The 24,087-nt window shown below is 46.8% G+C and overlaps 3 protein-coding genes across 3 annotated transcripts; 2 read left to right on the plus strand and 1 right to left on the minus strand.

Moving 5' to 3' along the window:
* Positions 1-8,880: 8,880 nt before the first annotated feature.
* On the minus strand, positions 8,881-9,979 carry LOC124705773. The gene is made up of 2 exons (XM_047237467.1): positions 9,624-9,979; positions 8,881-8,986 (listed from the first exon to the last, which is right to left on the minus strand). Exons 1-2 carry the CDS (start codon positions 9,977-9,979, stop codon positions 8,881-8,883), a joined length of 462 nt encoding a protein of 153 aa, XP_047093423.1.
* A 343-nt stretch (positions 9,980-10,322) lies between these two features.
* LOC124648260 (protein timeless homolog) lies at positions 10,323-20,177 on the plus strand. The gene is made up of 20 exons (XM_047188052.1): positions 10,323-10,425; positions 10,528-10,680; positions 11,482-11,641; positions 12,140-12,458; positions 12,572-12,712; positions 12,798-12,996; positions 13,077-13,207; positions 13,514-13,732; positions 14,650-14,816; positions 15,454-15,532; positions 15,698-15,793; positions 15,875-16,327; positions 16,409-16,755; positions 16,834-16,950; positions 17,028-17,132; positions 17,293-17,508; positions 17,748-17,849; positions 19,193-19,306; positions 19,451-19,564; positions 19,817-20,177. Exons 1-20 carry the CDS (start codon positions 10,323-10,325, stop codon positions 20,058-20,060), a joined length of 3,579 nt encoding a protein of 1,192 aa, XP_047044008.1. The 3' UTR covers positions 20,061-20,177.
* Positions 20,178-21,554: 1,377 nt separating this feature from the next.
* LOC124648261 (BTB/POZ and MATH domain-containing protein 2-like) lies at positions 21,555-23,480 on the plus strand. The gene has a single exon (XM_047188053.1). It carries the CDS (start codon positions 21,555-21,557, stop codon positions 23,478-23,480), a length of 1,926 nt encoding a protein of 641 aa, XP_047044009.1.
* The last annotated feature ends 607 nt before the right edge of the window (positions 23,481-24,087 follow it).

A 24,087-nucleotide genomic window follows, 5' to 3' on the forward strand; every position in this document is an offset into this window, starting at 1 on the left:
GCTGCCATCCGGGCCCTACATCCCTGGGCGGTGCGGATTTGCGTTGACTCGGCCGGCAAACCCGAGAATTCGCGATGCACCACGTCCCGGGCCACCATACGCGACGTTTTGGCCGCTTTCGTCGGGCTAGGTGGCCTCAAAAAGAGAAAAAAAAAGTTTTGACATGCACCACGGAGGGACCAAAAATCGTCGGCCATGGTGCACCAGCAACCACGGCGCGACTTCAACTTCGTCGGCCATGGCAACTTTTCTTGTAGTGTTACACCGATGCAAGTTGGAACACTGATCCTGATGACTCTAAGTCACAGTCTGGGTACGTGTTTATATTGAATGGTGCTGCAGTAAGCTGGGCAAGCTAGAAGCAGTGCACGGTGGCGAAATCCTCAACATAATCGGAGTACATAGCGGCTTCAGAGGCTTGATCAGAAGCGGTATGGATGAAGAGGTTCATTGTAGAGCTCGGTGTGGTTCCTAGTGCATTGGACCCACTAGTCATCTACTGTGACAACATGGGTGCCATCGCCAATGCACAAGAACCAAGGTCACACAAGAGGCTGAAGCATATCAAGCTGCGTTATCATTCGATTCGCGAGTACATCGAAGATGGAGAAGTAAAGATTTGCAAAGTACACACTAATCTGAATGTAGCAGATCCGTTGACTAAAGCTCTCCCTAGGGCAAAGCATGACCAACACCGGAATGCCATGGGTGTTAGGTACCTTACAATGTAATCTAGATTATTGACTCTAGTGCAAGTGGGAGACTGTTGGAGATATGCCCAAGAGGCAATAATAAAAGTGTTTATTATATATCTTTATGTTTATGATAAAAGTTTATATACCATGCTATAATTGTATTAACCGAAACATTGATACATGTGTGTTATGTAAACAAACAAATGAGTCCCTAGTAAGCCTCTTAACTAGCTTGTTGATTAATAGATGATTAGTTTCATAATCATGAACATTGGATATTATTAATGACAAGGTTATATCATTATATGAATGATGTAATGGACACACCCAATTAAGCGTAGCATAAGATCACGTCATTAAGTTATTTGCTATAAGCTTTCGATACATAGTTACCTAGTCCTTATGACCATGCGATCATGTAAATCACTTATACCGGAAAGGTACTTTGATTACATCAAACGCCACTGCGTAAATGGGTGGTTATAAAGGTGGGATTAAGTATCCGGAAAGTATGAGTTGAGGCATATGGATCAACAGTGGGATTTGTCCATCCCGATGATGGATAGATATACTCCGGGCCCTCTCGGTGGAATGTCGTCTAATGTCTTGCAAGCATATGAATAAGTTCATAAGAGACCACATACCACGGTACGAGTAAAGAGTACTTGTCGGGAGACGAGGTTGAACAAGGTATAGAGTGATACCGATGATCAAACCTCGGACAAGTAAAATATCGCGTGACAAAGGGAATTGGTATCGTATGTGAATGGTTCATTCGATCACTAAGTCATCGTTGAATATGTGGGAGCCATTATGGATCTCCGGATCCCGCTATTGGTTATTGGTCGGAGTGAGTACTCAACCATGTCCGCATAGTTCGCGAACCGTAGGGTGACACACTTAAAGTTGGATGTTGAAATGGTAGAACTTGAATATGGAATGGAGTTCGAATATTTGTTCGGAGTCCCGAATGAGATCTCGGATATCACGAGGAGTTCCGGAATGGTCCGGAGAATAAGATTCATATATAGGAAGTCATTTTATGTGCTTGAAAATGATCCGGTGCATTTATGGAAGGTTCTAGAAGGTTCTAGAAAAGTCCGGAAGAAAGTCACTTTGGAAGGCGGAGTCCCGAAGGGACTCCACCACCATGGCCGGCCAACCCTAAGGGGTGGAGTCCCAGGTGGACTCCACCTAAGGTGGCCAGCCACCCCCTCCCAAGGGAAGGTGGGAATCCCACCTCTAGTGGGAGTCCTAGCTTGGGTAGGTTTCATGTGATATGGAAGGTTTTGGTTTGGGGTCTTATTCGAAGACTTGTAGACCAACTCTTGGGTGTTCCACCTATATAATGAGGGCCAAGGGGAGGGGGCCGGCCGCCCCAACACAACAAGGTGGCCGCACCACCTAGATGGCCGGCGCCCCCCTCTCCCCAAACCCTAGCCGCCCCACTCCTCCTTCTTCCCCGCACGCTTAGCGAAGCTCCACCGGGATTCTCCACCGCCACCGACACCACGCCGTCGTGCTGGTCGGATTCAAGAGGAGCTACTACTTCCGCTGCCCGCTGGAACGGGGAGGTGGACGTCGTCTTCATCAACAACCGAACGTGTGACCGAGTACGGAGGTGCTGCCCGTTCGTGGCGCCGTGATCAAGATCTTCTACGCGCTTTTGCAAGAGGCAAGTGAACGTCTACCGCAGCAACAAGAGCCTCATCTTGTAGGCTTTGGAATCTCTTCAAGGGTGAGACTCGATAATCCCCTCGTTGCTACCGTCTTCTAGATTGTATCTTGGCTTGGATTGCGTGTTCGCGGTAGGATTTTTTTTGTTTTCTATGCAACGTTATCCTACAACAAGAATAGAAGCACCCGTAGACATCAGGGGGTAGTTTTGTTTTGAGAGGGAGAGCACCTCGCTCAAGTAGTATACCGGCCTCTGCACGATTTTTTCTTCTTCCTCTCTTTCTACCACAACCACAACACTCACAACCCGGTTAGTTGCTGCTATGTACAACAACATGGGCTCCCTCTCCAAAGGCGAGGCCAACACCGGTGCTGTGGCCAGCATCTTTTTCAGCTCTTTGAACGCTGCGTCTGCCTGTGGGGTCTAGACGAAGGTATCGGATTTTTTCATTAAGGCGTAGAGCGGCCGAGCCTTTTCTCCCAACCTACTTATGAACCGGCTTAGCGACGCCAAGCTTCCGGTAAACTTTTGCACATCTTTTAGTTCCTGCGGGATGGTCATTCTTTCTATTGCCCGGATCTTTACCGGATTCACTTCAATGCCCCGACTTGATACAAGGAAACCAAGCAGTTTGCCGGCAGGTACACCGAAGGTGCATTTTGCCGGATTGAGTTTCATTCGGAACCTTCTTAAGTTATCAAATGTTTGCCGGATATCGTCGATCAAGGTGTCTTTTACCTTAGTTTTTATCACAACATCGTCCACGTAGACTTGCACATTTTTTCCGATCTGATCAAACAAGCATTTTTGCATACAGCGCTGGTACGTTGCACCAGCGTTGCGCAAACCAAAAGGCATAGTGACATAGCAATAAGCCCCGTGCGGGGTAATGAACGCAGTTTTTATTTGATCTTCCTTTTCGGGGGAATCGGTGGAAACCGGAATAAGCATCAAGGAAAGACAACAACTCACACCCAGCAGTAGAATCAATCACCTGATCGATCCGGGGCAGAGGGAAAGGATCTTTTGGGCAAGCCTTGTTCAGGTTGGTGTAGTCGATGCACATGCGCCACACCTTTGGAGCTTTTGCCTCCAGGTTTTCTTCTTTTTTCTTCTCGACCAGCACCGGATTAGCCAGCCACTCAGTATGCGTTACCTCCACGATGAAACCGACAACCAACAGCTTTGTTACTTCTTCTCCAATGATCTTCCTCCTATCTTCAGCGAACCGGCGCAAAGGTTGTCGCACCGGCTTAGCGTCCTTCCGGACATTCGAGAGAGTGCTCAGCCAGGCTCCTCGGAACACCTACCAAGTCATCGGTAGACCAGGCAAAGATATTCCGATTCTCACGGAGGAAGCTGACGAGCGCGCTTTCCTATGCCTGACTGAGGCCGGCACCGATACGAACGGTGCGGTTTGGGTAAGCCGGGTCCAGCACGATATCCTTTGTTTCATTTGTCGGCTTGAATGCCGGTGTGCCCAAGTTTCCACTCATTGCCGCTAAACTCAACTGTGAGGACTGAGCCAGCGCAACTGCAGTTTGCATCCTTCTTTTTTCCTCCGCGATCACCAGCGATTCCGCTAGGTTTGATCCGGCAGATGCTGTTTCCAGTGAGACTTTGTAGTTTCCCACCACAGTCAAGGGTCCGCGAGGTGCCGGCATCTTCATCTTGAGGTAAGCCGTATGAGTTGAGGCCATGAACGCTGCCAATGCCGGTCTCCCTAGGAGTGCATGGTAGGGACTGTCTAAGTCCACCACTTCAAACAGAATGTTTTCCACCCGGCAGTTGTCACGTCCTCCGAAAGACACATCCACCCGGACTTTTCCTACCGGTGCACAGGATAGTCCCGGAACGATTCCATGGAACGTTGTGTGAGTTGGCTGGAGCATGTTTTCTGTTATCCCCAGCGTGTGCATCGTATGCTTGTACATGATGTTTATGCTGCTTCCATTGTCTATCAGCACTTTGCTGAACTTGACTCGAGTTTCTGGCCCTCGCATGATTGGATCCACAACAAGAGCATAACCACCCGGATTCGGCATGATCTTGGGGTGATCCTTGAACGACCAGGTGATTTCCTGATCTGACCACAGCATGTACTTGGGAATTGCTGGCATCACGGCGCTCACTTCCATGGAGCGGCGATGCACACTTTGCCCGTCGGTTGGCTCAGTGACAAAGACAACACAGCACAAATGTGGATCTTCGTAAACATTCCGGCCTAAAGGTGCCGGCGGCGGTGGTTGATCATGATTTTCCTCCACCCGGTTAACTTGCTGGTATTGTTGTACCGGTATGGTATTGGCTCCGGTAAGCGGTGGTGGTGGTGGTAATGGATGCTGGTGCAACATGTCATGCAAGGGTGGCAGTATTGTGGAACAGCCATCTGCTTGCGCATCTTTTGCCGCACCTCTTAGCATCAGGTGCTTTATCCAGGAACAATCTTTCGTCAAATGGTTCGCCGGCTTCGATGGGTGTGGAGTGTGAAGCTTGCATGGCATGTCCATTGCCGCTTCCATTGTGTATCTCGCGTGCTCTTGCCAATCTTTCTTCTGTCCCCATTTTTCCTTTTCAACCCATTTTTTCTTAGGACCCGCCCATGGCTGCGATCCGGTTTTCTGCCTCTGGTTTCCGCTGGGGCCAGAATTTTCCTGCACCGCGGCTACTTGCTGCGGACCATACCTTCGGTCCGGAAAATTTTCCCTTCTTTTGTTGTGCCGGTTATCCCGGTGTTGATCTTGCCGGGGTTGGCTTGATTGCGCCGGTTCAGCTTGCACAGCCGGTTGCAGTGGGTCTCCCAACGCATAGTTTTCCGCCACTCGCATCATTTCAGCCAATGTGCTTGGCATGTTTCTCTGCAGCCTTTGCCACAGCGGTGATCCTCTACGGCATCCCTGACTGAACCAAGCAATCGCTTGTGGTTCTATCACTCCTTCACATGTGTTTCTTGTTGAATTCCACCGGGTGAGATAGTCCCGGTCTGTTTCATTCGAACGCTGCTGGCATAGAGCGAGCTGCTGAGGCCTGTTTGGCCTCTTGTAAGTACTGCTGAAGTTGCTCACAAAGGCTTCCTCAAAGTCCAACCATCCATTTATGCTTCCTGCCGGTAAGTTGTTAAGCCAAATACGTGCAGGCCCTACTAGGAAGGAAGGTATGATTCTTACAGCCCAACGCCGGTTTACCCCGCCGCCAGCTACATAGACAGCCGTGACATAGTCCGCCAACCAATCTTCCGGCTTAGTTGTGCCGTCATATGTTTTTGTGTCCCGGGGCAACTGGAAATTGCGTACCGGTGGCTCTTCTCTCATGATTCGTGGGCCAAAGCATTTTGGGCCAGGAGGACCCTCAGACTCGATTATTTTGGAGAGATGCACTCTGTCCAGCCTGTGCCTCGCATCCTGGCCTGGTAAGCATCTTTCCCCCACACGTTCCCCCAAAGGGTTCCGGTAGGCTCTGACTCGTTCCACTTCGGAATCTCCTTCCTCATATCTTTGCGGTTCCGCGGCTCTTGCCTGCCGGTACCTTGGTGGTCGCATTTCCTCTTCAGCGTACGCTGCCCTTGCAGCTCGATAATTTTGCCCGGTTTCGTATCTACCGGCATGATTGTTTCCGACATAACCATTTCCGGCATAACCATTTCCGGCATAGCCATTTCCGGCATAGCCGCGACCTGCTCCATAGCTTTTTTCTCCGGCATCATGTGGCCCGGATTTTTTGTTTTCCGGCAAGAACCGGATCGTACACGGTGATCTGCCGCGCATTCATTTCTTTTTCTCTTCTTTTGTCCGGATGGGGGGACGAGGCCTGCCCCTGGGACTTGCTTCCGGCAACTTTTGTCGACCGGATCGACTTTGACTCTAGCGCTGCTTTGTTCATTCTAGCAAGCTCATCATTTTGTGCCTGTACGGTATCAAGCAGCTCTCTAACTCTATCCTGCTGCTTTGCCAAAGCCTCGCCGGATAACGAGTCACACATCTCCATAGCGGCCTTAGCAGCTTTTATAGTTTTATCCGGACTACTGTACTTAGGTTTCTCTACGATACTCACGGATGCAGAGGTACTTTTGCCGGCAAGAACTTCCTTACGCAAATCATGATCTAGATTGCGAGCCTTAATCCGGTTTTCCGGCATCCTAGCAGCCTGAGCGCTAACTGAAGCAAAGCCATGGGCAGCGTTATACTCACGTAGGGTTAGGTTCAGCTCGCGCTGCGCCTGGATGATGTTCGCGCCGCCGGAAAGCAGCGCCTTGCGCGTCGCCTCCAGCTGTGCTTGAGCCGCAGCCGGGTCGATGTTCTGCGCGATGGGCGTCGCCAGCACGTTCATCGCCGCTTGAAGTGGCGTCTCCGGTGGTGCGGAAGATGCTCCCGCAGCGCCTGCGTCGCGCTCCGGCCGGAGGCTTGGCCGCACGGGTCGATGCCGCACGGCCGGCACCTTCATCCACGGCTTCTTTGCCGGCGCCGGCCACGCCGGCCATCATGACCTCCACGCCGCCGGCGGCGCGGCCAGCGCATAGCCACCTTGGCGGATCCGGTGCCACCAGCACCGGCGAGAGGCACTGGCGCACAGGGACGGTGCCGAAGCAGATGCGGTGGCTGCCGAACTCGATGATGCGGCCGTTCTTGGGGAACTTACCGCCGTTGGCGAAGCAGCCCGCGTTGTCGTTGATGAAGTCCATGGCGTAGATGCGCTGCACGAGCGCGGACACCGTGCGCTCGCCTGCAACATCGAGGAGGCCCGCCCGAATGTGAACTCCAGCAAGCGCCTCTCTCTGCCCCACGGTGGGCACCAACTGTCGTCGTGGTGAACAGACAGATGTCATAGGATGGCTTAAGTTGGGGCCGAGTTGGACGCTAGAGGATTCGGGGGAGGGTTTTTGGATTAGATTGGATGAACTTCCGGGTGCTTTCCTCAAGAACTTGGCCTAAGCCAGAGGTAGAAGAAGAGAGACACAAGGAAGAACTCTGCTCTAGATCTTTCTCTTCATTGATTTCAACAGGATACAGGTTTGTGCTTACAAGATAGCTCCTAAACTCTACGTACCCGCGATGGGGGTGTACCCCCTCTCCTTATATAGGGGAGAGAGTGGCTTACAGGGGAAGAAACCCTAATGGCATCTTTGAACAGACAAACTACTTTACAAAGCTACTTTAATCATAGGTGAAGCCGGTATCTTCTTTAATCAGGGAGGCTGATGTCTTCCGGTTGCTTTTGGCGTCACCCTCGTCTTTCACGTCATGGCTTCGTTTAAAGCTACTTTGCTTAGGTCATCCTTGTCCGCTAGCTCCTGAGGGGATGTTTGACCAGCCCTGCCGACGTGCTACAGTGCACTTCTTACCGGCAGTCCGGTGTCTTCTTAGCCGATACCGGTATACCTCTCCTTGGGGATACCGGTATAGATTTAGTTAGCCAATCGTTTAACTTTTCTTTCCGGAATGAATATCAAACCGGTATCTTGATGGCTCAAACCATCCGGTTTGGCATGCCTTTGGTATACCGGGGGTCATCCCCCAACACTACATAGGGTTAGTATATTCTGAAAAGGGTACTAATACGCACTATAGAATTATGCAGAGTCACTCGAACTATTTTCACCGGGGAAAACAAACCAAAACCAGTTACGCAATCTGATGTCTACTGCTGCTAGATTGAGCTCACTAAGTTGCAAGAGCACATTAGTGGCAGCATTTTCCCGTCACACTACGAGCAAGAACCGAAAACAAAATCACTACCCAGCGCTCCCGATTTTCTGATGCCACCGCCTAAAATCATCGAGACAGCAAAGTATGGCACAAAAGAAGACAGACACGAGACGCCATGGGTGGAACCTGATGTGGAGGTTGGCGACATCGAGGCTGAGGCTGCAATGTACTGTATACTTCTGGCATTCATTCATTTCCCACACAGTGTGTAATCACTGTAATAAAGCATGCTTACCAATTACCATACTTTCATTGCCTAAAACCCAAACAGCCAAGTGTATACAGTAAACTATAGAGAATTTTCGAAATTGATTATCTTATTAGTGTTATTACCTCATCCGTTTCAGGCAGCTTCCTTTGCAAACCCGAATCTCCCCTCTGGCCAATTTCTTCTTCTTTTCTGTTTCTCCTCCTGAGCATGGTTCATTTATGCTTATAGAATCATACCCGATATATTTATTTATACCTGCAACCATAGAAAGCTGCACCGTTTTTTGCAGGTCAGCGTTTCAATAAAGGTATTTCAGCGTGAATGCATACACTAACATCTGCTCAATTATACTATCTTCGGAATACAGACAAATATCTGCACAAGTTTGCTTGCCAAGAAAACACACGATATCGGCACTGAATCCCACCAGCTGTGTTAATTAATCATGCTGAATTCGTATTACAGAGTGGATTTCTGACACATGATACATCTGCTCTTGTAGTCTTGTCCGAATCTACTCGGTGGTGAGTGCTGTCTGAATGGCTCCTGCAGTGACAAAGGATCCTAGTATTGAGCCGAATGATGGATGATAAACTAGGGTCCACCGAGTATCGCGTTCTCGATGTCTTCTCTGCTTAGCGCGTAGCTGAATCTTCTCTCCATGTCCTTGTCAAGATTTCCTGGGCCGCTTTTCAAGTATCTGGTTGTGTGATGGAGATAACAGGGTCAGTAAATTGGGCCGTGGCATATACACAGTTCAGCCAATGAGCAAAGGGTTCATGTTGGATAGCGGTTTCAGGATACGGTTCAATCTTGGAGATCAGGTAGTCATGGTACTGAATAATAAAGTCAGTATGTTCCTATAAGGAGTAGGTCGTTCTCCTTTATAAGAAGGGTAACCACATTCGCAGATTGATTTTCATTGATTAATTTGCAGAACCAGCCAACCAGGTGAACCACAATCCTTGGAAAACTTTAAAATTAACGAGCTCAGTCAACGAGCAAAGGATTTATGTTTTATGGTCTCCAGGATACAGTTCAATCTTGGAAACTAGAATCCAGGTAGTCATGGTGCTAATAAAGTTAGGATTAGTATTATGTTCTGCTTCTGTTCTGAAAAGGGTGTGATATTCGGTGTACTAATTTGTAGAGCTAGTCGAACTATTCTTGACTGTACAATATGTATACAAATAAAAACCAGTTGAGCAATTTGACATTGCGATTTACTGCTAGATTGAGCTAACTAAGGCGCAAGAATATACTGGCAGCAATTTTCAGTCACAGTACGAGTAAGAAGAGCAGCCAAATCAGTGCACGTCGGGACGGTCGGGTGGTACCTGATGTGGAGGTCGGTGACGTCGAGGCTGAGGCGGGCGTGCCAGAGCGGGGTCTCGGCGACCCAGACGGCGCGGTCCTCGCGGGACTGCGCGAACCCGATGCTGCGCAGCCACGCCTCGATGCCCGGCAGGCTGTGCGTGTACAGCGGCTTCTTCTTCTCCGGCAGCCGCTCCAGCCACTCCGCGTCCGACGGCAGCGCAGCCGAGGCCGCCAGAGCCACGCCCCTTCGCCGGGGCAGCCTCCTCGTGGCGCGGGACGGAGACGGGCGCGCGGACCCGCTCGTCCCTAGAGGGTAGTAGGGGCGGAGCGCCGGGGGAGCCAGGGCGCGCAGCGAGGTCGGCACAGCCATGGACATCTTCCCTTCCGGCTTCGCTTTGCTCTGATCTTTTACTTTTGTTTTTCTCCCTTTAGATTTTCGACGATTTTTTGTTCACGGTTGGGCCGTAAGTTGACTATCCACGTAGCTGGGCCGATTGGGCAGGAGCTCGTGGGATCCCAAAACAAGCCCACCAAGCGGAAGCAAAAGCGCGGGAAAGCCTCCCCAGAAATGGCGCGCGGCGGCGGCAACAAAATTTCCCCAATCCCATCGTCTTGTCGCACAGATCTCTTCGCTCCTCGCGCAATCCGCAGTTCACCTCCCCCTCGCCTCCGGCTGAGCTCTCGCTCCTCGCACCAGGAGCCTCTTGCCGCCCGCCGCGATGGACTCGGCGGTGCTCTCGCTCACCTGCGCCGGCCTCGGCGCCCCCGAGGAGGACGAAGAAGGCGGCGCCGTCGGCTACGTCAAGGGCGAGCACTGCCTCGGTACGCCCCCCACCCCCACGCCTTGCTTCGTTTCGCCTCGGTTCGGATCCGCCACGCGGCGTTCGCTGATCTCCGCTGTTGCGCGAGGGCGCGTTTCTGCAGATAACCTGAAGGATCTGCAGAGGCTGCTGCGGCGGGACGACCCGGAGCGGCGGGAGGTTTTCAAGCAGGTCTGCAAGTGGAAGATCGCGTCGAGGGATCTGGTGCCCATCATCGAGAACTACCAGGCCGACCGCAACCTGGTGATCACGGCAGGTACATTGTTTCCCCCCGTTCCTGAGATGAAACTATGAAAGGGTTATACTGAGACCCTGGTTTGCTCAGAACCTACACATGATCTGAAACTTGCGACCTGTTGAGTTAGATGGCTAATTTTGTTGGTGAGGGAATCTCTGATGTAAGCACATTTTGTTGTAACAACCAGGTCATCATTTCTCCTAGTGTCCACACCTGAGTAGTTCTGTCGTACAACTTATACTGGTCAATAAGTAGTGTCTGCCATTTTGGATCCATTTGTTAAATAACTGTTTCCTCTTATTTTGAACGTTCAAGTGTAATGATATGGGAGTTAACTTTCTAATGAATCTAATTTATTTTCTTTCTTTTTAGACTGACAGGATCTAGTTTTTTCTTTCATATGGCCATACAAGATAAGAAATGTTTTAAGTGTTTATGATAGAGAACGGTAGCTACTTGTATGTTATAGTATGGCGTATTGTGCTCCCGCCCCACGTCTCCCTCTCCTCTCATACGATCATTAGAACTTGTGTGGGTTAGTTGTTCAATCTTATAGATTAAGGTACAGTATTTTGATAAAAATTCTTAGCACCTTCGTGGCATGTCGTGATCAGTGTTGTTGCATATCCGAATATCTGTCACTCTCCTCGTGTGTCAATGTTTGATTTACTTTGTAGTTCATGTGGAAATTATTTTGTATTTCTTATATCATTGTAGTACACATCTTTCCCTCTTTATAAAGTTACATATTGCAGTTTCAATTGGATTAATAGATGCAGTATTACAAGATTTAATGTTTTTCTTTTCTTATTTTTGAAGTGAAAGTGCTGGTATTCCTTACCATGCCTGTGGACCCTTCATCAGAGGATGTTGCACAGCAGATTGAGTATCTGTGGGATTTGAAGGCTGCACTGACGCGCAATGTTGCAATCGCGGTCATTGTGTCTCTTCTTGAGGACCCATTAGATCACTTGGAAAGGTAAATTCTCTTAGATTGCTACTTTTGGTTCCATGTATATATCAGAGAAGGCCATGATTTCATTATGCTGTTATGGACTTGTATGTTTTAATTTACCTATGTTGTTGGCATATAAACAAGATGATTATGCCTTGTTTGCATGTCAATTTGAGGCTAGCCACTATCTTCATCCGCAGTAGACTAGGTCATGATAGAAAAATATGTACTTGGTCAACAATAAATCTTAGAAATGCAATTTTTTTCTTTGAATCACAAGTTGAACCAAATATTATAAGGCTCTTGATGCGCTTGTTAATGTCCCAACGACCTACCCCTTAAAAAATATATATTATATATATGCATCTTTTTTTCTGTTTTGTTTGCATAAAGACCTGTTCCGCAAATATCACACATGTTCTGTAGTTCTCATTTCATTCTGTTCACAATTATTTACTAGCTCCAAATTTCTTTCATTCTAGTAAGTTGACTATTCATGACTTACTATTTAATGGCAATCAGAACTGCATTCACGGAAGATGACTGGAAGCTAGTTCAGCTGGTGCTTACTTTGTTCCGGAACCTCTTGGCTGTTCAAGAAATCACATTGCCTCAGAAGGCATCTGGGGAAGCTACCCAGTTACTATTCCTGGCTGACAGTTTTTTAGAGCTCATGTTTCAAGAAAACATGATGGACCTAATCTTGGTGCTAACTCAGCATATTGATGAGCCCTCTGGTTATCTCAAGCACGAAAATCTTCTTTTATTGGAGATCTTTCATTATCTCTTCTTAGGCCGGGACCCTGAATTGATTGCCAAAGTTCGTACTGAAGGCTCAAAGGTAAACCTATTCTTTGTAACTAATTTATCTGTTTCTTTAGATGCCTCCTGTGCCCTGGCCTCTTTCCTGTGAACTTACAATGAAAAATGTGTTACTTCATTGATATTACCTAGGATCAGGTTAATAGAGATATTGATACATCAATTGATTCGTTGAGATTGATGATGGAGAAGGAAGATAGGGAAAAAAAGATGTTCAGGCAACGAAATGCAGAGCAGCACTCACACAATGGAATTTTTACGTTCCTTTCAATGGTACCACCTTATTGTCAAATGCTTTTAGTTGGATTCTGCATCATATGTGGATAAATCATTCTTTGTGTTGCACTTGATCTTACAGGATGGGTCTAAATCATTGTGCAAAGGGAATCCCAGCTCAGCAATAGCATCTGCAAATAGCCTCCGGAAAATACGAAGTGTCCAAAAAGGCCCTCAGAAAAGGATAGCATGGGATAATGAACTTCTTTACATTCCAAAGGAGGGTATTATGGAAACGCTAAGAAGTTTCCTGGATCAATTTTTATCTGGAGGATATAATGGTAACTTAATAGTTTTTGTTTACCAAACTATTACTGTATTCCTTTTTTGTGTAAGCTTAGGATAACACAGCGCTTTTCAGTCCTGATGCAGTCTATTTGTGATGATATCGTGAAGGAACATCAATCTATCGAGAAATCTGATAACATTACATTCTTCAAAGTTGTTCGATTTGTCTTAGCTTTTCAACATGAGAAAGCATCAAATGCTCAGGTTTGGAACTGAACTCATGGGATATCTAGTTAATGTTTCATATTCTTATTGCTTGGGCGAATTTTCTTTAGGCACTGAAATTGTCAATAGCTGCTCGTAGATAGTTGATATCATCTTTGCTATACATGAAAGTTACATTGTACATCAGTGATTTCCTTGTTATCTAGTCTTCTTTGGCTGGACTTTTTTGTGGTTATTTGTTATCTTATCTGAACTGAAGACCATGATTATAACTATTCATACAGAAATTTGACTGTCATCTTGTTTTCCTGCTGTTTTGTGCCAATGTGACAATCTCTTGGTCAGAAATCTAGTGCTGGGCCCCAGATCTCTGAGACTTCACCAAGCAATGAATCTGAAGATAATCTACCATTTCGTGGTGACATATGTGGACCTGTTGCAGCCACATTGAATGAAGATATGTTCAATATAGTCATTTCCAGGTGGCGTGAGACCTATGAAGACCTGAAGCAAACTAAAGATTACAAAACACTTTCAGCCGCTGGGTCCTTAATGAAGAACATGGTAAGTAAATATGTACGCCATTCATTTAGTAAACATGGATGCTATACTTAGTTTTTGTGTAACCAGTTACATAATTCTGTCTCCCATGTTTCTTCCGAGCCAATGAGCTTGAGAACAGTTTACACTACTATGTTGTGATCAACATTCTAAAACGAAAATAGTAATGGTCGAAACAAGTGAAGTTTCAATAAAATTCGCTGGGCTTAGCTTTGAATTTGATCCATTGTTTCCATTGAGATTGGCTCAGTTTCTGTTCCTGAAAAGGTTTATTACTCCAAATAATTGGAATATTTCTCTGATATCTTTACTGAAACCAAATTTAGATGCCAACTTTAAGCTCGACAATGCAAAATAGAGATTTTGAAACTAGGCTTGAGCTTGGTTTGTTTGCTTTTGAGGTATAACTAGGAAAAATTTGAAGCCGTTTCACTATCAGTAAGTAGTAACGCAGTATCATTTGTTTATTAATTTTATTGTTGCTGAACGTTGGCGGCAATGACAAGTAGAACTGTGCAAAACTTGGTCAGAATCACAATATACTGCTATTGTGAAAACATAATTTATTTTTTTATGAAACGCGGCCTGCTTAATTCCCTATGTCTTTTTATGTTTTCCTTTAGTTCTCCATCCTAAGTCAAACTTTGTAAAGTTTGACTATGTATATAGAAGAAAATATTGATATCTACAGTATCAACTCAATATTGTAAGAACCAACATATATATATTTTATGTTTCATGCATTTCGTAATGTAGATGTTGATATTATTTTCTATATATTTGGTCAAACTTAAAAAGTTTGATTTTGACGAAAAAATATATGCAACATAGTTTAGGAAGGAGGAGGTATTTTCATGGTTTCTCTATCTTTGACTTTATAAATATACCAAATCAACACACTGAAGAACTTTGTGTTGCAGATTGGCATGATATACTTGGTGCTAAAAGTTCACCCTGAAGATTCAAGGGAATCTCAAACAGCTCGTGTTTTACTGTATAAGCTGTTCTATGATCAGACAGAACAAGGCCTTACTCAATTTCTCCTGAACTTGTTCAGATCTTTTGATACTCATAAGCAACCAAAAAGGTTTATACAATAGACCCTTAAAGAAATATATATTATATACTGTGATGTTTATTTGCTGTTTAAATTTCAAGCTTGGAGTATGCTAGCAAAGGCACTGAATTGCTATTATGCTTTGCTGACATGTGTTTGGTAGTAACTTTTCTGCTTCGTAAGAATGATGCTCCACATGTACACAAGTTAGAGACATCCATTAGAGCAATCTTCGTGTTCCCAACATGTACTTCAAGCAGTTCTCCAAGCAATATGTCCCATTATGAAAATTAGGATAGGCTTTAGTTGTTACCCTGCTAAAGTTGAATGTACATCTTCAATACATTAGTCCAGTTGGTGCACATTCTTTTGCTTCATCCACTGCACCTGAAAATACTAGTTAGTGCACATTCTAATCCATTTAGCCAATGGGTGTGCAGCAAGTTGTGAATCTTGTGACGTCTAATGATGAAGTTAGATTTATGTGCAAGTTGCACCCTGCACACTGTAGTTTCTGGGTAGGGTATTTCAAGATTTGAATTGTAGTTTGTTTCTGCACAATGGAGGATTGGAGGTCCATACTATTTTGTTAATTCATTTAATTAACCAAATGTGTACTCTACTTTATATGCTTCCAACCATTGTTTCACTTATCTGTTCTTATCAGTGCTCTTGCGGATCTGGTAGAAACAATTCATATCATGCTACAGCTCATGGAGAAGCTTCAATCACGTGGTGCTTTAAGGGTATGCTTCCTAACTTCAATAAACTATTTCTTATATGGTCAACAAGACTGGATCACCATTTTTTTCAGCAACTATGTTTTTTAACAATTTTCAACTGCTTAAGTAAAGAGACAAATTGAGCCTACTTCCTTTTTGATTTGATTATTAACCCCCCCTTGAATTTAGGTTGCGAAGAGGACAAGAAAGGGAAGAAAAAAGAAGACATCAGGTGACAAAAATGAGAATGCCAAACCTGAAACAGAGAACATGGAAACAGAGAATATGGAAACAGAGAATGTGGAAACAGAGAATATGGAAACAGAGAATGTGGAAACAGAGAATGTGGAACAAAGCTATATTGACCCAACAGGTGGGACTAAATGTACATCTGATTCACTTCCAGATTTGAGAAGTGAGGATCCTCTGGCAGAGCTTACTGTCCCGGAGGAGGGAAAAGTTGATTCCAACGTCACAGAACTACCAGATACAGCTGTGGAAACGGTGGTAAGTCTGGAGGGCACCACACAGCTTGGGGGTGATCCATCTTGTGCAGGTAGTGCTGAAATGAAAGGAAATGCCATTAATGAAGAGGAAGATACTTCAGATTCTTCAGCTGATGATTGCCCCCCAGCTACCAGCGAAGCTGATTTTAATGTATCACGGTTAATATCCAGCCTTGCCAACAATTCTGTTGTCCAAAATATATGCTGGTTGTTAAGGCACTATAAAACTAACTCCTTTCGAACAAATCACTACATCATATGCATGCTGCGAAGATTCTGTGAAGATCTGGAGCTGTCACCAATGCTCTATCAGGTAATAACACACTGTTGCATATTTTTCACTAGAGCTCTGTATTTTCTTGGGATCTGACACTATACTGTCTGTCTTTTGCAGCTATCGCTTCTAACTACCTTCTATGATATATTAGCTGAACAGCAGGCGTCGAGTTCAAAGGAGTATGCAAACATTGTAAATTTTCTATCTAAAGTTATAAGGAAGATGCTGAGGGCAATGAAAAAACAGCCACTGTTATTTGTTGAGATACTCTTCTGGAAATCACGAAAGGAGTGTCATCTCATTGATGCTGATGCCCTACTGAATGAGATCAAGGGGGATGTTAACAATAATGCTAGTGAAGTCGGTGCAAGTAAGGGATGGAGAGGTCCAGTAAATATAGCAGATTCTCTTGGCGATGATGAAGCTGACAATGTTATACCACAAGAACCATATGATGCTGATAAGTAAGTTTGTCTTGTGTATGTCCATTAATGTAGTGTGAATGAGATGAGTAATTTCCATTCATGTGGGGATGTAAATAGGGATGGAGATTCATCTTCTGGTGAGCGTGAAGGTGATAATCAGAAGAGCATGGGTGCCACAAATAGAAGGAACAGGTTACTGTCACTTTCAGGCAGTGACTCTGAGGATAATGATAGGTTTGTTTATATCCAGCTCTGCATTTGAATCTTACATGCTTCTTCTGGGCTCTCTTTCATTATATTCACTTATTTAGGAATACTGTATCAAGACGCTCTCAGAATTCAGGGGTCCCAAAGAGACGAGGGCGTTCCATTTTTAACGAAGAGCAAGAGAAGCTTATCAGTGATCTTTACGAGAAGTAAGTAATCAGTTTATGTCAAGAAAGAACTAGATTACTAATCAATTCATATAACATAGCTTTGCCAAGCAGAACTAAAAAAGAAGTCCCTGTTTTTACATGTATGAGGACGATGTTTTGTTACTTGGGCCTGAATCACATGCTGCCTTTCATATTGCAGATATAAGGATGACCGTAAATGCAGCCATCTAATTGCTGAAGCTTTAGATCCCAGTGGAAAGATATCTTCGGCTCAAATTTCTCGAAAGCTTACACAGCTAGGTCTCAGGAATGCCAAGAAGAGGACAAAAGTTCCAGAGGCACCTCTCTCAGCTGGAGACCTAGCTACACAACCACAAAACCACACACTAGATGATCCCAAGCCAGAGAGCACCCGGTGAGTATTATAAATGACCAGCTGTGCCATTCTTCCTCAGTGGCCAGGCCACTGGCCCTGAACCTCTGTTACGTGCTCAACAACGAGTTATGCACAATTATTATCAAGATGAAATGCATTACTTAGCATGCCAAAGATGTCAAAACAAGTACACTGTACACCCATTTCCCTCGGCACATGTGTGAACAGAATTAAATAATTTGTAGTTTCTTTTTATTAAGTCTAGGCTGCATTTTCAGGCGCAGAAGGAAAAGGTTACATGGGTTAAGCAGTAATCATGACAATGGCGCTAATCATCCAATATCATCTGATGAAGAAACACTGCAAGCACTTAAGAGCAGGTAAATTCCTGCTTTAAATTGCTTTCATGAGTTAATTTATTAGCTTGATATTTTACTTTTGGGGTTTGTTTTACTGTTTTTTTTTTTCGAGAAAACGCAACCATTTCATTGAAAAGGTAGAAGTTTGTTTACAGGTCTCCTAGGAGACAGGTTGCAAGGACTAAACATATCCTAGTGTACATCCCAATCTGGAGGGAGCGCAACTCTAAGCCCAAGGGCGCCAGCTCTAGCCCATAGGGTAGCTTCCTCCTTGATCTTGGCCATCAACCGCTGGATACATGGCTGTGCCCTATCGAAGACACATTCGTTTCTATGTTTCCATATCATCCAGGGTATCAGTAGGGCAGCGGTTCCCAGTCCCTTGCGCAGCGGCTTCGGGGTTGCATGCAGAGCTTCGTCAAGCCAATTGGTTAGCATGGTGTCGTTGTTGCTAGGAATTCTGCATGTCATCCGCAGCCACGACAGCGTCTCATGCCAAGTTTGCTTGGAGAAGGGGCACTCGATGAGTAGGTGTCGCATGTCCTCCGGGTCTTGATCGCAAAGCAAACACCTTGGGTGGTGCTGCAGCCCACGTCTTGCCAGCCGCGCCGCGGTCCAACACCGGTCCTGAAGGGCGAGCCAGGCGAAAAATTTCACCCTGGGTGGTGCCCAGAACTTCCAAGTGTGCTTCCAGGAGGGCGATGGCGTCGAACCATGGAACGCGGCCTTGTAGGCGGAGCTCGCGGTGTACTCGCCGCTCGCAGTCCACTTCCAGAGCAAGCGATCGGGTTCATCGCTGAGAATGGTTCCCGTAACCCTTAGCCATAGCTGCAGGTATTCGCCAATCTCCTGGACCCCGACAACGCCGTGGATGTCCCTTGCCCAGGAGTTGTCACGCAGCCCATCAGCCACCGACCTTGCCCGGCGCCGGCGCTTGGGTATGCAAGCGTATAGCGCTGGTGCAATCTCCTGTATGGAGCGGCCGTCGATCCAGCGATCGTCCCAAAACCTCGCGGTGGATATGCAAAGCTTTTGCATGTGCTCTAAAAAGACTTTGTTTTTGGTTCACTGTATTCGGAGCTGCCAGTGGTTACGCTAGAAATGCCATTTGGATGTTTGAACAAGCATTTCCAAAACAGAATCATATTATTTTGTACTACATGTCATTTATCTTTGACTGCACTAAATTGCATGTATTGCCAAGTTCATTTTTTAGTTTTGTTTTAGGGAAAGGTGCAATTGAATAGGGTAGGTTGCATTTTCCCTCCATAGAACTGAGTGAGAACAAGCCACAGCTATATGAAGTTATTTTATGCCGCCTTTTCCATTTGGACATTCTGAGTGTTTCCAATTGTCTACTGCAGAACCAAAACTAAGGAGCTGTCCTCGGAGGATTTTTCGCCGAGTATATCACAGCATCAAGATGAGGCTTTGCAAGGCACGGATTCTGATGATGAGACCATAGGTTCTATGCTTAGGTGAGCTCATTCAGCTTTATATACATCGAGAACTGATCATTTGAATGTTCATGTTGCCAGTTTCTGTTCAACCTCCATGATTTATATGTATGATCTTCCCTTACATACATTTGACTGAACCATTTTCCTTGTATGCTTAAACAGTAGAGGAAAGAAGAAAAGGTTATCTGCGTCAGATTTTACCGCGAATGGACAAGAACACCAAGATTCTTCGAAGAACATGGCTCCGGTCGTTGAGACTATTGGTCTAAATACAATGTAAGCTCATTTAAGTTAGTTAAATTACATATTTGGAATAGCTTAGTGTTTGAATGTTCATCTACGCTTAGGTGTATGTCTGCTCATATATTTTGGATATGAATGTTTGCTCATATATTGTTTCCCAAATTATGCACTTATGCCTAGTGAAAGCTGAAAACAGTTAGGCATCAATAACCAGTGATAGTACTGTAGTATAGTACAGTATGTGCAATGATCATTTAATGATATAAGAAACTTCTCTATTTTCAGGGACGTGTCTCTCCAACCGGAGTCAAACTCACTTGATGATAACAGTGGTCATGCTGGCGAGGCTGAACTTTTGGATGACTTCAGTGAGCCCGAGATGGATAATCGTGAGAATAGTGAGCAAAGGGTCACCAATGAGATGAACATGACTGAATCTGGGGACATGGGAAGCTCCTACGGTAGTCAAAAGGCTGGTTCGAAAAGAAGAAACAGACTTGTAATTGATGACGACGATGATGATGAGTAGGTTACCCAGAAGATGTTGAATGGAAAGCTGGATTCAGCAGCTTGGAACAGATGTTGGGCTACAGCTGCTGGGTGACATGCTTCTGAGTTCGGAGCAGGGTTCCAGTGAAGATTAGCAGTGAGCAGATGCAACTTCAGGTTTTCTGGAGCTCTCAGCCTCTAGTTTGTACATGATTATTTTCCAGCCTGGTCTTGCAGTGCTAGCAAATGTACTTGCTCGATCTTATTATGTCTATGGAAACAACTCTTATTTGCATTTGCAGAAAAATGCTCTTATTTAACATGCAAAATTGTTCTCTAATAGTAATATCTTTGACAGTGCCTATGTCGGTGGCAATGTGCTTTGGCATGCACATGATTGCTGTGTAGGCCAAGTAATAACACTGGTTGACGTCATCAGAAAAACCACAAGAAAGTGGAAACGATAAAGGAAACTGATCTAGATTTTTTTTGGGAGCGGTCACCATCAGGTCTTCATAGATTAATCCTGTCAGGAAATTACAGTGTGCAACATACGACAATGGGCGTTGAAATTACAGATTCACTCACACTACCGCTGTCTACCAGAGCCGGAGATGATGATGTTAGGTGCGAAGAATGACCAAAAGCCAATGCTGCTCTTCCTCTGTTCTGATTGATCGGCAGATAAACAAGAGGGGGTAGAGCGTGGATGCAGATAATCCGCCGCTGGCGTAACCAGACCTACAATCTCAATCAGGTTGGCTTTGCCGCTGCCGCACTAGACTAATATAATGCTATCTCTATACCTGCTGCATCTTCTGACCTTTTATACTAGTATAGTACAAAGTTCAGAATGTCTTTTGTTTTGTTACAGATGAATGCGATCAAGGCGGAAAACAAGGAGCTCAAGGGGACCTGATCTCTGAATGTCAATAGTAAGATATTTCGATCCTTCAGAGATGGATCGTTCTATGTCAGAAATTCTCCAACGTGCTATTGTTGTGCTATTTTGTTGATTATTAGGCTGTAGCGAATATATTATAGGTGATTAGCAACGAAAAGTGCACGCCTAAATGTCTTGAGTAATTCAGGTAAAAAAAACCCGATGCGTATTTGTTTGGGCGCACCGCGCAGGATTAGGTTTGCCTATGTCAGGACATCCGTGCGGACACAAACTCCTACAGGTCGGTCGATCGATCGATTCATCCAACTTCTCTTTGATCAATCGTGTAATAAATACAGGTACGTACGTCTTCGGTCTTCGCCATGGTATGCCCGATCGATAATGGCCAAGACGTCGTCGACGCACAGATCGGCCTTCCTCCAGGCCACGCACCGGTTCGACATCCTCGGCTACAGCACGCTCAAGTCCCTCGGCGTCAGCACCTCCGTCCGGTCCGGCAGCTTCGACGCCGGCGGCTTCCTCTGGGCGCTCGTCTGCTGCTTCGATGAACGAGACAAAGGGCGAGGCATCGTCCTGGCGTCCATCTCCCTAGAGCTCTCCAAGAATCCGAACGACGTTGAGGTCGTCGCCATGGCCAGCCTCCGGATCGACGAGGCCGCCGGCACCGGCCAGTTCCCGGCCGCCGTCTGGCGGAGCGACAAGGCCAACACCTTCAGTGCCTGGTCTAGCCGCGCCCTCGCCTGGGAGCTCTCCGTCCCGGCGGCGTTCCGGGACCACGAGGCACGCTACGTGGACGCACACGCCGACCGCCTCACCATACACTGCACCGTCGACGTCCTCCAACACAACTCCGCCGTAGCCACTAGAGACTGCTTCGTTTCCGTGCCGCCGCCGCCAAGCATCTCCGGGGACTTGCACAAGCTCCTCAGGGGCAACTGCCTGCCCGACGTGACTTTCATCGTCGAGGGCACCGAGATCCCGGCGCACAAGCTCGTTCTCGCGATGCGGTCGTCCGTCTTCCGCGCGCAGTTCTTCTACGGGGAAACGGAAGACATGAAGAAGGAGCGCAGCACGCGGCGCCTCGAGATCAAGATCGCCGACATGACCGTCTCGACCTTCAGGGCCATGCTCTACTTTATTTACACTGACGAGCAGCCTAGACCCAAGAAACAGGCATGCCTTGTTGCCATGGCGCAGGACCTACTCGTGGCCGCGGATCTCTACGGCCTCGAGAGGTTGAGGCTCATGTGCGAGAAGATACTCTCCGAGAACATGGACGTCGACAATGTCATGATGACGCTGATCCAAATTCATGGCAGGCACAGCTGCTGGCAGCTCGAGGCTTGCTGCATCGAGTTCTTGGCGTCCAACCCGGACGTGTACGGTGCCGTGGAGGCCACGGAGGAGTACAAGGAGCTCGAGAAAGATTGCGCCGCCTTCATAAACGAGGTGACCAAGAAAGTAGCGAGGCGTGCGGTGGCCCGCAACTCCTCCCCTCCTTCTTCCAGCCTGCAGCCACACAAGAGCGTGTCGAGGTATAACCCGAACGCGCTGGTCAGAGGCCGGCACGATTTCGTGATCGAGAACTTGAACGCCGTGCGGCAGACCAGACATGCTACTGACGACCGAGACAAAGAACACATCCGATCTGGCACTTTCCAGGTCGGCGTTTACGGATGGGCTATAGACGTGTACCCATGGAAGAAAGCAGACGATGGCAAGGAGCACATCGGTATCTACCTCACGCTCATGAACGCCCCTGCCGCCGAACATGTCAACGTCGAAGCCACGGCGTGCTTCAGGATCAATGACCCGTCACCGACATTCTCCCACCGAGGTCGGGATCCGTCCTCCGTGTATACCAGGGTCGGGCACTCGTACGGCCATGCGCATTTCGCCACTCTGGAATCTGCCGCCACCTCACACGACGGTTCTCTCACCGTACACGGTGAAGTCCAGGTGACCAGCGAGTCCCGCACCAGCACCGCGGGCGCCTACGTCGGAGCCGCGATCATCGTGCCGCCGACCGAATTGGCATGGCATCTAGAGCAGCTGCTGGCAAGCCAACAAGGGTCGGACGTCAAGTTCCTGGTGGAACAGTGTGAGATCCACGCGCACAGGCTCGTGATCGCCGCACGCTCGCTGGCCCTCCACAAAGTGGTGGTGGAGTCGGCGCGCAACATGGCCGAGGACCATGTGATTATCAATGGCATGAGCAGCATAGTTTTCAAGGCCATGCTCCACTTCATATACACCGACGAGTTGCCGCCTCATCTCGACAGCCTTGTCCTCTCCAGAGATTTCGTCACCGTGACCGGAGATCTGCTCGGTGCTGCGTGCCGGTTCCGCCTAGAGAGGATGAAGCGGCTGTGCATCAACTTGCTAGCCGAGAAGGTCAACACGGTGTCCAACACGCTCGCCACTCTCAAGGTGGCGCGGTGTCACAACTGCCCGGAGCTAGAAGAATACTGCAGACGGTACATGGCGTTGCCTCACGTGGCCAACAAAGTCACAGAAACATGCATCAGCTTGTATCTAGATTCTCAACTAGTTTAGCTACAGCTACCTAGTTCACTTCACTTGTATCATTTTTTCTTCTGAATCTTGGTTCACTAGTAATTTGTTTTCAAGTGGATGCATTTTTTCTTTTGCTTAATAAGCTAGTTATGGGTGATTTTTTAAAATGAATTCCTAGCTTTCACAATCTAATACTAGTATGTTTTGATGGAGTAACACACTAACACTCACTCTACGAAGGAAACTAGGAAAGGGATTTTTTTTGAAATGAGGCAAAAGTTTTGCCTATCAATTAATTAAGAAGAAATGTGCCTAGTTAATTAACGGAAATCCGGGAAAAAACTAATACAATTTGGGCTAAACCCATACCAACACTAGCACAGAAGGGCCCAACACATCGACGATACAGCGGACGACGCACTTGCCGAGACCGGCTAGCCTCCCACCTGTGTCGGAGAGAAGACACCATGGCTGCTATGGGAGGAGTAGCCATAGGACACTCTAGCTAGGTAAAGAAGACAAACCAATGATCTTATCGCCCACACGACACGAGATCGATGCCCACAACACTGCCAAACTTTCGGGGCCGCCACCCCGACATCTAGCCGCTCCGCCACGCCCAGCGCAGACCACCAACACCATGTTC

Source organism: Lolium rigidum, chromosome 4 (genome assembly GCF_022539505.1).
Source record: "Lolium rigidum isolate FL_2022 chromosome 4, APGP_CSIRO_Lrig_0.1, whole genome shotgun sequence".
NCBI lineage: Eukaryota > Viridiplantae > Streptophyta > Magnoliopsida > Poales > Poaceae > Lolium > Lolium rigidum.

What these genes read in the sequence shown, in the direction of transcription:
- LOC124705773 (XM_047237467.1), bottom strand. Translation starts at nt 9,979, where the DNA reads ATGTCCATGGCTGTGCCGACCTCGCTGCGCGCCCTGGCTCCCCCGGCG. An exon ending in GTCACCGACCTCCACATCAG is followed by an intron (nt 8,987 to 9,623) that starts GTACCACCCGAC and finishes TCACACAACCAG; the next exon opens with ATACTTGAAAAGCGGCCCAG.
- LOC124648260 (XM_047188052.1), top strand. Translation starts at nt 10,323, where the DNA reads ATGGACTCGGCGGTGCTCTCGCTCACCTGCGCCGGCCTCGGCGCCCCC. An exon ending in TTTATCTGGAGGATATAATG is followed by an intron (nt 12,997 to 13,076) that starts GTAACTTAATAG and finishes AGCGCTTTTCAG; the next exon opens with TCCTGATGCAGTCTATTTGT. An exon ending in AGAAAGCATCAAATGCTCAG is followed by an intron (nt 13,208 to 13,513) that starts GTTTGGAACTGA and finishes TCTCTTGGTCAG; the next exon opens with AAATCTAGTGCTGGGCCCCA.
- LOC124648261 (XM_047188053.1), top strand. Translation starts at nt 21,555, where the DNA reads ATGGCCAGCCTCCGGATCGACGAGGCCGCCGGCACCGGCCAGTTCCCG.